The sequence below is a fragment of the Calliphora vicina genome, chromosome 4 (genome assembly GCF_958450345.1).
Source record: "Calliphora vicina chromosome 4, idCalVici1.1, whole genome shotgun sequence".
Lineage (NCBI taxonomy): Eukaryota > Metazoa > Arthropoda > Insecta > Diptera > Calliphoridae > Calliphora > Calliphora vicina.
The window spans coordinates 14,950,442-14,963,887 of record NC_088783.1 but is presented as its reverse complement, the minus strand read 5'-3'; the positions used below and the strand labels follow the sequence as shown (position 1 = coordinate 14,963,887).

General features: G+C 30.0%; 1 protein-coding gene across 1 annotated transcript; it reads right to left on the bottom strand.

The window, feature by feature from the left end:
* LOC135957486 (syntaxin-4-like) lies at positions 1-13,444 on the bottom strand. Its single transcript, XM_065508234.1, has 8 exons — positions 13,126-13,444; positions 12,919-13,032; positions 4,444-4,537; positions 3,949-4,191; positions 938-1,011; positions 736-870; positions 561-671; positions 1-493 (listed from the first exon to the last, which is right to left on the bottom strand). The coding sequence occupies exons 1-8, from the start codon at positions 13,156-13,158 to the stop codon at positions 419-421; spliced, it is 879 nt and encodes a 292-aa protein (XP_065364306.1). The 5' UTR covers positions 13,159-13,444; the 3' UTR covers positions 1-418.
* Between the last annotated feature and the right edge of the window lie 2 nt (positions 13,445-13,446).

Sequence of the window (13,446 nt, the reverse complement as noted above, 5' to 3'; positions counted from 1 at the left end):
TTTGAATTTAAACAATTCTCTGTTTTATTTTGCAATGAGTATAGAAAATAATAAATAGATAAATGTATGTTCTTAATTTTATATACTTCACAGCATTAGCAACAAAGATATTATGTGTCGTAGGAACTATTCTTTGTCTAACTGTATACTTAAATATGTAACTTATAACTACATACTAAACTAACTACAATACTATAATAAATTCATTAAATAATTACACTAATAAATATACTTTCAGTATAATAAAAATAAATTAATTTTAAATTTAGCTTAAACTAAACAACATTGCAGCATAATTACTTTTATACTCATACGAAATGTTTTGAATGTACTGAAAGAAATTTAGCACCATATTTATACAAAAAAAAAAGAAATAGACTTATGATCTCTCTATTCTATGATCTTTTGGATTCATAACTCATAGTGTTAATAGGGCTATAAGCATAAATAACGATACTGCAATTATGGCCATTATAATAAAAATTAGCTTGCTCTGAAATGAAAGACATTGTATATCAAATATTTATATTATAAAGCTTAAATTATAAAATACTACACACTTTTTGGTTCTTTTTCTTGTAAATATCGGCTTCTTTAATCTCTTTAGCTCCTATTTCCACATAGTTGCGAGCATCATTAAAATGTTTTTCTATGCTTTGCATTATAACGCTCTACAATGGAATATTAAAAAATTACAATTAATTAAATTACAATTGTTTATTTTGTTTAAATTACCTGATCAACTATTAAGGTTTGCAGGCGTATAAATAACGAATGAACTTCTTCAATGGATTTTTCCAACCTTTTTAAGTCTGCCAAACGATCTTTTAGATCTTGTAAAGTTTTGCGAGCCTGTTCGGTTTCTAGGATCTATAGTAGAGAGAGTTGTACATTGTTAAGAAATATGCATTTTAATCAATTGCATTTGTATACTTACATTACCGGTGTATAAAGTGGTTTGTTTGTAAGCTACTAGAGTGTCAATTTCCTCTTCTGTTAGATCATAATTTACTACAAAGAATTTAAGAATTTAAATAGTAGCGATTATTAATTTATTAATTATTAATTATGAATTATTTTTAATTTATTGTTAGTTAGATTATCCCAATTGCCTAACATTCACCATCTAGGTTTTCTAGTCGGATCCCTTCTTGGTATTTTTATATCCCCCAATTTTTCCTTATTCGAGCAAAAGCTGGTCATTGGGATAATTAGTGTTGCAAAGTTTCGTACTCCTCCCATATGGTCCTAAAGCCCCTTGAATCTAAATGAAAATAAAATCTAGTTCAAAACTATTAAAATGGTATGCTTGACGTTGTTCTCCAATATTTTCTTTAATAATTCAATAATAACTTATTTTCCTTATCTTCTTCTTCTTTATTTACACATCCGTTATTCGGATATTAGGGATCGTACAATTCTATGTTTATAAATATACATATCTATACACATTATATTTTGATGTTATGCTAAAATGGTCAGCTCTCGGTTCTTTGCGGCGTGTAGGAGGGTATTTACATGTCCTGTCCTGGATGTTTTCCAGCCATGATGTTTCTTTATTGCCTCTACCACGTCTTCCTTCAATTTTTCCTTTAAGGATTCGTTGTAAAATGTTGTATTTATTGTTCCTCAATATGTGTCCTATGTATGAAGTTTTCCGTTTTTTTATAGTTGATATTTCTATAGGTAAATTCTCAGCGAGTTGTTAAGTTTTCCCTAATTTATTTGACACGTAAAAAACATAAGGTAGACTGTTATATATCAATGGATAGAGGATTTTGTCTACTTTTCAAAAATGTATATAACTTTTGACAATTAAAAAATTCATGGAATACTTTTTTGAAAAATATGACCAAAAATGCTTTTTATTGAATTTTGCATAGATACAAATTTTTCAAATTGAAATAAAAATTTTATTTATGAATATTTTTTAATGAAATTTCACAGTTATGTAGATTTTTCTATTTAAAATGGAAAAATAAAAACAAATTTTGAAATTTGTTATCAAGTATCCCGCAATTCCCAAAAAAACTTGAAAAATCGCAAATATGGGTTTTTTTCGTTTTTTGGCTATAATATCCATACCAGGGGTGGGGTTATCGGAACCCTTTACAAAATAATTAAGAACATATTGTGCCATCTAAAATAGGTTACTATGGCTGACTTCATAAACGCATTTTGCAAAGCTGTTGTTTTGGCAATGTCGCAAGTTCATTATTGCATGGCAATGCTTGTCCAGCCGCAGCATCTGTCAAATTTGTGAACTGTTTTTATTTATGATTCTTTACAAAACATTTATGCGTTCATGAATGTCACAAAGTATTGCTTGGCCTAGTAATTGCTTTGCATTACTGCGTTTATGAAGTCGGCCTATATTTTGATATCGACTATGCGATTTGAGAATTTTTGCCCTAAAGTTGAATTTTACATAAAAAATAGGCATTTTTTGAATGGACCTGATCCCGTCGGTATCAAAAATTATAAATGTTTTTTTCATTTAAAATATTTGGCGTAAAGTTAGCTTTTCAATAAGTACAAATTCATTATACATCCTCTTAGAAATTTTTTAGATAACTTAAAAAGAATAAAAGTACGTTTTTCCCAAAAAAATTGCGAAAAATCGCATTTTTTAATTTTTTTAAATTCAAATGCATGTAACTTTGGACTCAGTCATGATTTTTAAACACTTCTTTCTTTATTTGATATATAGATCTATTGTTAATCCCATAAAAGAAAAATGGATAAAATCGGGGAATATTTAGAACCGCGGTCACCAAAAAACTGGAGTAGGGTGGGTAAAAATGTTGAAAATTTAATTTTCAAATGCGAATATCTCCTAAGCTATAAGAGATAATTGATAGCTACGACGAGGAGATTCTATATGTGTAATTTTTTTTAAATCGGAACACAAACGAAGAAATTGGATCATTTTAAAAATTGAACATACCCGAGGTGTCCCACTTTGGGAACCCCTGGTCCCGCTCCTGGGGGCTTATGAGGTCCAAATTCAAAATTTAAACTCGACTACACTTCCTCTTTGCGCATGTGAAATTTCATTAAAATCGGCGTAAGGGTTTAGAAGTTACAGATTTATTTCCATTTTTTTTATTCTCATACCACTGTGGGGCGGTTAATTTTTGTATGACAATAAATTTTGGCTTTGGTATGACAATAAATTTTGTCTCCCTGATCTTCATTCTTTTGTGAATGAGCTTCTTTCTCCATTATGGTGAACTACAGTTTGGCTTTACTATCATGTTTGGCTCTTCTTCGAGCCCGTTTAAGAGTGTTCTCTCACTTTCTCCGAGGGTTTTGAGTTGGATCAAAAATATTTTCTCATTGCGCCTGTAAAACATCAGAATATTGATCATAGACCCACAAAAGTGGAGAGAAGGATCTGGGTGGCTAAAATATAATCTAAATATTCTCTGTTGATCAAAAGTGTTTGATATTGAAAAAGCGAAACATTGGTTCAACCAAACAAAAAAAAAATTGGAACAAAATATCCGTCATCCGAAGTTTAAAAATAATTAAAACTCGATATGGCCTAAATGAGGATTTGACACATATTGCTAATAGCTAACTTATGAACAAATTAGGCTGAACAGGTACACCGTTTTGGAGCAAGATAAATAAAAAAAAATAATATAACTCTCCAATATGTATACTTTATCTTTGATAATTGGTTGAAGCTGTCTACGTGTTTCCAGAAAAGCCTACGAGATCGTCTAATCGAATTCAAAAATGTCTATGCTAAAATTAAGAGTCTATAAGATTCCGCTAATCCGAATATAGCCCTCTAACTTGTTAATATTTCAAATACATATGTATGTATGTATTTGTTCTTTACTTTTGCCAAGAATTTCATTGTGACCCAACTATCATTAATCTCTTCTGCTGCAGTCTAATAAATCTCTTAACATCTAATATTAATTAATGACCACTTACATATTTGTGATTGCATTTGTAGATTTTTCTTCAATTTTTGTTCATACTCATTGAAGAATTCATCATTCTTACTCCAGATTATAACGTAGCGCTGAAAGAAACCATAATACAGTGAACGTTTCATGCGAGCCAGTGTGCTGTAGTCATTTTCCGGTGGCAGAGTGGTTTCTATCGATTGAAATTTACTCATAATATTATTGCCAATTTGTATGGTATTTTGACGTAATTTATAAAATTCTGTATCTGGAAAAAAAAAAATAAATTTAATTTCATTATAAAACTTAAATGATGATAAAAACAAATAATAATTATAATTTATTTTAAAGTGCAGTAGTCACGTAACAAGTTGTAATATTGAATCATATACATATACAGCGTGCATGTTTGACAAAAAATATATTCTGTATATTAATTAATTGCAATTCACGTGTTTTAGAAAAATTGTTTTAGATTTAGTTTTGTTTTATTTAATGCATTTACAGTAGAAATACTTACCCTTAAATTGTTTAGAGTTCTTGGCCTGGGTCATAACTTTCATAGCTTCAATATTATTTAATATTTGATCGAATTCAAGGAGTATTTCATTGTACTGTTTAAAAAAAAGTTAAAATAAATATTTTAAGTTTAATACTTATTCATAATGAAAATATTTAAGTTAATGAGCTGTTATTTAGGGGAAAAGAAACTGAGATCATTCTTAATTTAAATTTATTTTACTTAGATTTAGCAAGAATCGCACTTAAAAATTGAAGTACGATTCATACTCATTTGTGCTTAGAACAAGTAGAAATATAATTGATTAAAAAAATCAAACGCGGATTTTCTGAAAACAATAATTATATATAGTTCTTTGATGGTAGGTACTATTCTGTTTCTAACACTTTATATGAAAGAGACCTGTCAATTTAAAATGGCGTTGTTGTTTAGGGAGAAACAATTGACCCCGCCGTTATCGCAAAAATTGTAAATAGCGTTACCTCTAAATACCGTTAAAAGGAGTGAGAAATATCAATGAGCGGAAGGAGAGAGAAATATCAATGGAAAAAATTACTCTCTTTTCACACATAGAATAACAAAATACATACCAAAATATATTCTCTTGAATTAGGTTTTTGACAACAGTTGTCATCTAGCCGTTACCCCCTGTCTATACTTTATAAATATTTGTCATAACCATGGCAAGGATTTTCATGCACTAAAAAATTCAAAATATGCGCTTATAATATGCACTATAAAGGGAGAAAATATGCACTAAAAATGCCAAAAATATGCAATAAAAACAAGTTTTTTATTTGAAATATATTTATTTATAAATGAAAAATATAAATTTCACTAGTTTCAGATAGGGCAATTATATGGGGGTTAGGAGAAATAATGGTCCGATTCTAACCAAATTTAAATGACCTCGTCCTTAGAGCAATTGAAAAGATTCTACCAAATTTTGTCGAATTATCTTTGACAAAAAGACACGATTTCGTTACATCATATGTATACATCAGACGGTAAATGCAGACTGTTCTGCAGGTATTATCGAATTACTTCGTTAGAAAAAGTTTAATGATTTCTTGCAAGCATTAAGTTTCTGACATTAGGGTGGTAGCAACAAATATCTGGTGGATAAATACTAGAACTAGAGGTCTGTGGCCCTTAGAAGAAAATATTGGTCTTCCCGAGACAAAAATATTGATATATCATACTTTAAGATCCGTCTGTAAATGGCAAATATATAACAACAAATGTAAAAAGGCGACCCCTACGTTCGGCAAAAAAAAACTGTTCATAACTGTCTTGCAGAAATACATTATATGTATTAATATGGTCTAATGTATAAAATATATCCAAAACAAAATTAAATATGCAATGAAATGGAAAAATATGCAAAATATATATTTATAACAAAATATGCAAAAATATGCAACAACAAATCGATGCCATTTTGTTGCAAATTCTTCGATTCGGAAAGATAAATTGTCAAAAGTGATTTTGAGTTACTGACTACAAACATGAATTTGCATAGAAGTCCTTGACCTGATCATAACAATTAATGACATTTGTTGTCAAGAAGCAATAATACTAATAAATGGAGACTATACCTGATAATTTTTTATCTTGACAACCATTTTGATGTTTATCATGATAAAAATTTATCAGGTATAGACAGGGGGTTACCGATATTCTATAAAAATTCAAATTTCTAATTTCAAAATTGAGTTTAATGAATCTAAAAAATATAAAATAAAATTTAGAGTCATTTTATTTGTTTGTGCAAGTGGCAATTCTGAAATTTGGCAGCTGTGATTATTAAAAATGGAGCGCTTTATGAGACAACAACGTGTCATCTTCTCCGATGAAGCGCATTTCCATCTGAATGACTTCGTGAATACACAACATTTTCGAATTTGGTGCTCAGAAAATCCTCATGCAATCCATGAGAAATAAATGTACCCACAACGAGGTGTGGATTTTGATCAGGCGCCGTGATTTGAAGATGAGCGGCATTCGTTACAGCAACATGATAACGGAGTTCTTGTGGCCTCAACTGAATGGCATGGATCTGAACGATATGTGATTTCCACCTGTTACACCGCGCATGCACCAATTTCCAGAACAAATTATCTCAAGAAATTTTGATGTCAACTGACCACCAAGATCATACGATTTAACGCCATGCGATTTTTTTCTTTATGGTTTTTTTGAAATCTCGGGCTTATGCGATTAATCCAGAATGAATTTCTGAGCTGAAATCCAAGATCCAACTCGTCATCGATGAGATACAACCACATATCTGTGAAAAAGTCATGGAAAATTCCATGAAAAGAGTAATGGCCTGTCATCAGAGCCGTGGGAGACATTTGACGGATATTTTATTCCATACTTAATCGGAACATGGTATTAGCCACAATTATTCTTAAAAGGTTGGATACTGTAGATGCTGGACTTAGAGACGAACATGCTGGGTTTCGCCCACATCGTAGCTGTGTCGATCAGGTAAATACACTTCGAATAATTATTGAACAGTCGATCGAATGGAAGGCACCACTGTACATGGTTTTCGTTGACTTTAAAAAAGCGTTCGATGCAGTCAATAGAAACGCTATATGGTCAGCTTTAAATAGGAAATAAAAATGTGCATTCTTACTGAGACAGCCTTTATAATAAAATACCACCTTTTTTTAATTAATAATTTAATTTTGCATGAAATTACCGTTACCGAACTAACAACAAATACCGTTACTGTTTTTTATTGTTATAAAAAGAAAACACATTTAAACATTTCTTGCAGATCAATCCATAATTAATCATAACTCCCGTATAAAGCCCACTTTCGAAAACCGCGAGCATAAATCTCTTAAATATGATGTTATCCACATAAAATGCATAAAGTTTTATATAGAAAGAAATCACGAGACCTAATTTCATGGCGATCGGTATATAATTGATCTATAAAGGATCACTTCCTAAAATTTATCATGAAAAAATTATTGATATTTGAAAAGAATAATGTTTTTGCTCAGTGTTCGGTCTTGACTTGACTTTACTTTCTTACTTATTTTTTTTTTTAAATTCATAAAGAGATAAGCATTTATTTCTATTGCTCTTAACCCAGATATGCCGACTGTACTACATGTACTTCTTGTTTACAGGATACGTCACGTTTATCAAAATATAATTTTTTTTGTTCACATACTTAGTACTCACCAATACCTCATTTGAGATTGTGTGATCGCATTATTTTTTGCTACTATTTTTGAGTTATTCAGTCATTATGGACATATCTCGTTTGTACGGAAAGTAAAATTTTGTACATTTACAAGTGAATAAATACTATATTTTTTTGGAATTTATATTTATGAAGAGTAGCTTGATTGTTATATGCATGAATGTTTCATTATTGCGTTTTAGTTTTATGTCCTACACTTTATATAGAACGACTTAAAAAACCACTTTTTTCAATAAATTTTTAAAAGACTATATTTGCAATGTCTTTTATTTCTCATTTGCTTCCAGAATAATATAAAAGTACTTTTAAAATGATCAAGCTCAAGCCGTCGGCATATCTGGGTTAATATGTATTGCAAACTTACAAATGTACATAATATACAAAGATTTCTGAATTAATTCCCCGTTTATATGTTTAATAACCCAAAAATAAACATTTTCTAATTTGTTGTTTTACATTTTCAGGGAATTTGGAATTCTTTTTGAAATGTATCGAGATTTGGGGAATACCATAAAAAAGTGTGAATTATTTAAACAAAAATCACCTATCTGATTTATAAAAGTATGAGTTTTAAATAGACTTTTTAAAACCCCGGTTTATCGGTTAACCGAAAATTGGCCATTTATCTTTAAAAAAATAACTAAAAATACCCAAAAGAAGTACACTACGTAATTAAAAGATTAAACATGTTTAATAAGTATATAAATATAAACTGGGTAAACCAATTAATTGGGAAAAACCCAGTTTTACGGTTAATCGGTTTATAAACACTAGTTTTAAAACTATAAGTACACAGTTTTTTTTTCAGATAAAATACTTTTCACATTATTTGAAATAAATTTTTTAATAGTTTTTTCTTCTTCTAGATATTACGTAAACATTAAGGTGGATCTTATTTTTTTATTTTCGATTTTTCAAAAAAGGACAGCAGCAGTTTTGTGTTAGGTTAGGATAAAAAAAATTTTGACCAAAGTTTTAACTCGATTGGTTACGAGGGTTAAAGTTCGTGAGAACATTTACAAGTGTTTGTAAAACAGAATATTATAGGCCAGATAATTCTAAATATACTCTGAAAGTTTCACTAAAACTGGACAACCTTAACCCTTAAATGCATGATTTTTACTTTTATTTTTCTATAAAGTATCAAATATTTAGTTGATTTTTATTTATTATATTTCATTTAGCTTTTCGTTAGCTGAAACTTTTCGTACTCCATTTGATTTTTCTGAATTAGAATCTGAATTAGTATCAAGCTCATATTCGTCTAAAATTAAGTGGAACTGGAATATAGACAATTGGCAACAATATGCATTAAAGGGTTAAATCGTGAAGGACAAAGGAAAAATTTTTCAATATTTGGAATTTCTAAATGAATGATAGAGAAATACTATATATTTGTGTGCCGATTTTAATAAAGTTGCGAAAAAAATACCTCAAGGTCTTAGATTTACAATAACAGTGCAAACATGGAAATCAACCCTTAAGAGTACTAAAATGACCCTCAATTTGACTGTGTTTTTCGTGATTTTAAAAGTTGCGGGTCATTTGGACCCAAAGTTCTCTTAAGGGTTAATTTATATTTTTGCAACTTTCATTAAAATTAGCAAAAAACTATGTAATATTTCGCTATCTTTCATTTAGAAATTCCAAATATTGCAAAATGTTACCTTTAATCTTCATGATTTAAGGGTTAATGTTGTCCGGTTTTAGTAAAACTTTCAGAGTATATTTATAATTATCTGGCCTATAATATTCTGTATAGGTTTTACATAAAATTTATAACAGTAAGGAAATTGGTATCATTCGCCAAAATATGGCCACCAAATTAGTTTTTCCCGAAAATCGCAAAATTTAAATTGCAGGTAGGGAAAAACTGTAGATGGTATTGACATATTTTTTTCATATTTTTATTCCCTATTATATTCTCAATAAATCGCTGTGTAATGATCAAAAAATACTGAAATTTGTTAAACAAAATTTTTAAAAATTTGAAAACGGAGTTTTAAAACTGCCGCTAACAAAAATAAATTTGTTCGGTCATACCTGCGAGTAGGTTAACGTTATCCTACGATGACAAAAACTCTTATACAAGTAACTATGGATGTATGTAGTTGGCATCACGTGAGAACGGCTGAACCGATTTGGCTGATTTTATTTTTATTCGATTCGAAATTTTCAGGAGATGGTTTGTAAAAAAAAATGTTAAAAAATTCCGGGTAAAACTCGGACATTTTTTTTGAGTCCAGTCAACTGTAATAAAAAAAGCCCCCTAAAGTATGCAGTAGAAATTTAGATATTTTATTTGCAAATAAATAAGAACAGGCAGGTGTATGTGGGTTGGAGAAACTTGAAGAACTAACATTAGTAAATAGCTACTGGGCGAAGCCGGGGAAGTTAATTAGTTTTAATTAAAAATTAGCTTTTATTTTAATATTTTTCAAAATATGTTAATTTTGTTTCAACATTTCTTGTTCCAGTGACCTGAGACACGTGAATGGCCTAGGGAAATTTTAATAACTTGTCTATTATATCTCATTCCAAAGACAATTACGTATACATTTCGATTCTTTTATATTAAATTGCCAAAGTAATTATTTAATAGCAACATTTTTATAAAGACTGAAAAAATTGCATTTTTTTTCCCTTGTAAATGTTCTCACGAACTTTAACCCTGCTGCGGCACGCCAATTTTTAACCAATCGCGCTCAAACTTTTGACAACATTTTTTTTTTATCCTAACCTAACACAAAACGGCCCTTCGTTTTTGAAACAGATGAGTTTTAAATTTGTCCATACATTGAAGGTTCACCTTAGTAAACATATAATTTATATGAATTACCGATATAAAATTGCTGTTCATAAAGACCTACGTACATTTTAAAAACATAAAAGTAATATTCTATTTTTATTGTGGTAATTCAAATTATAAAGATTCCACTGTTTTATCTTTATAACCTTAATTATGAAATGAGACTTCAATTTGCATGCACTTGCAAATTAATTTTGATAGCTGAATACATTGCTACAATACAAACAGAAATTCTATCTATCTATAGTTATGAGTTTGATTTCAATTCTTTTCATAATACCTGTCACCAAACATTATTATCATATTCATATTGTTATTCTGTTATATTGCAGTAGAAATGATCATCAGGTCAGCGAAATTCATGTAAATGCTTGTTTGTAGTCAGCAAAAGGAAACGAATTTTGATGAAATACTTTTACGTATCATAGAATTAGTAAAAAAATGGCATCGATTTACATTTGTTTCTACCCAAAAAGATGAGGGGTATATTGATTTTGTTATCCAGTTTGTAACATATCCAAATATTGAATTGGATCGTCATATATATTTTTATCATATTAAGAAATTACTACTAACAACATAAGAAATCTATTCTAAGTAATTAATTCTAAAACTATTGGCTATATGACTTAAAAATGCGGGATTTACAATACAATTTACAGTATGGTGAATGCGTTCCATCGGATTCAACGTGTCAGAGATGGATCGTTCGGTTCAGAAGTGGTGCTTTTAACACGGAAGACAAATATCGCCCAGGCCAGCCAAAAAAGTTTGAAAACCAAGAATTGGAGGCATTACTACATGAAGATTGTTGTCAAACTCAACAAGAGCTTGCAAAATCATTGGGAGTTACTCAAGCAGCAATTTCAAAACGTTTGCGAGCAGCAGGATTCATCCAAAAGCTGGGAAATTGTGTACCATACGAATTGAAGCGGAGAGAACTTGAAATAAGAAAATCATTTTTCCATCAAATCATTACTTGCGATGAAAAATGGATCCATTACTATAACCCGAAGCGTAAGAGATCGTACGTGAAGCCTGACCAAACAGCCGAATCGACCTCAAAGCCAAATATCCATAATGGTTAAGGTAATGAGCAGCTGAAATCTGGCAAGACCAACATATGGAACCTGTACCGAACGCAACTGATACGTTTGAAGCTAGAATTTGCCGAAAAACACCCTGAATATAGGCCACAGGCTAAAAACTATTTAGAATGAAGTGGTTGGGAAGTTTTGCTTCACCCGCCTTATAGTCCAGACCGTGCCCTGTCCGACCACTATTTTCGATATTGGCTTGATTCGTTCTTGTTCTCAAAAGATGGTAAGTTTTTTTGGCTTGGAATCCATATGTTGCCAGAAAGATGGGAAAAGGTCAACGATGGCCAATACGTTGAATAAATTTATATTGTATAAAAGTTTTAAAATAAAAGCTAAACATTTGAAAAAATCCTTCATTTTTAAGTCATAAACCCAATATAATTTTAGAGTTCTTTTTAGGAATAATTTTGTTTGGCCATTAAAGAGCTGCATTTATTAATATACAGTGAACTCGCTAAAACGTGAACATTCGAAAGTGTGAACGTGAACATTCGAAAGTGTGAACAAATTTATTTTTACACAGACTATTCTAAAACGTGAACAAAACCTGGAAGTTCTAAAACGTGAACACTTTTTTTATTCTTTACTTTTTAAAGAATGCCTTGGTAAAAATTAGTTCATGTTATCGCGAGTTCACTGTATTTCCCAAATATCACTTCTGATTCAGTACGGCTTTAATAAAAAAGCTTTTTGGCTATTGTATGTTCTTATGAATTGTCTGTCGGGTTTTTTGTTTTTTTGTTTACGAAAATATTTTTTTTTTTTGGCAACATTAATGAGAGGAGCATGAGAAGCAAAAAAGAGATCATAAGAAAAATAAACCGACATTGCCGCTGATCGTAAATTAGTTAATTCTTTCATTAAACATTATATGCCGGCGAACATACTTTTCTTATTTATTTTGAAAATTTTCAGTTTGACTCAAACACTATAAGATTGTATTTGACTGATAAAAGATTCCATTTTGTTTTGTTTAAATTAGTTGAAGTTATTTAATTTATTATTCAGTTTGGTCAAAATTTAGATAAAATATATTAAACTACTGTAGCGTACACGAATATTTTCCCTACAACCATTGTAGGTATTGATCGCTCTTAATTTGTTAATATAAATGTTGTGAATTTATTTATGTGTTTTTGCTATTCATTTATTATTGTTTACACTCTCCTTCCCATTAAAATTTTAAGGTATTTTTGCTCTCATAAATACTTTCACATTTTAGCGTTTTTCTCACATTATCACTCGCTCTCACCGGCTGATCTTGATTATTTCAATTTGGAAATATCTATCTACATACATATGTATCTATGTGTTTGGTATGTTTATATGTATATACTTACCATTTTGAGTAAAGCATCCATAAGCGGGCTGGGCGAGCGATCTATAAATTCATCAACTTCCTTCATATCGATCAGAACCAGGGATTCGGTAGAAGCGTGGAATGTACATTCCACCTACACGCACAAGTGTAAATTTTGTTTTTTAGTTTGTGGCCATTAATAAATCTATTTTTAAAAATTGCTAGTGTATTTAAATTAAGAACTCACCTCTTTAAGTTCTGGCAAACGATCACGAATCATGTTTATTTATTTATTTATTGTTTTATTTTAGACGATTTTGTTTCAATTCTAAAAATACCGTCCGTCCATTTATCATATGTAGTATGTATTGTATGACAAAATTGTTGTTAATTTGACTCATGCAAAGTCTAATAAATTATTAATTTTGTTCTTACTCTCACCACCACCGTTGGTTTAAAACCGCGTTTTTATTTTAATTGTTTATATCTACTTATTTGTTGTTTTATTACGATTATTATGAAATTTCATTTAATTTTGTCTTTCATCTCACCATGTGAATGATGTTTT

What these genes read in the sequence shown, in the direction of transcription:
- LOC135957486 (XM_065508234.1), bottom strand. Translation starts at nt 13,158, where the DNA reads ATGATTCGTGATCGTTTGCCAGAACTTAAAGAG. An exon ending in CCACTTTATACACCGGTAAT is followed by an intron (nt 871 to 937) that starts GTAAGTATACAA and finishes TCTCTACTATAG; the next exon opens with ATCCTAGAAACCGAACAGGC. An exon ending in AAACCTTAATAGTTGATCAG is followed by an intron (nt 672 to 735) that starts GTAATTTAAACA and finishes ATTCCATTGTAG; the next exon opens with AGCGTTATAATGCAAAGCAT.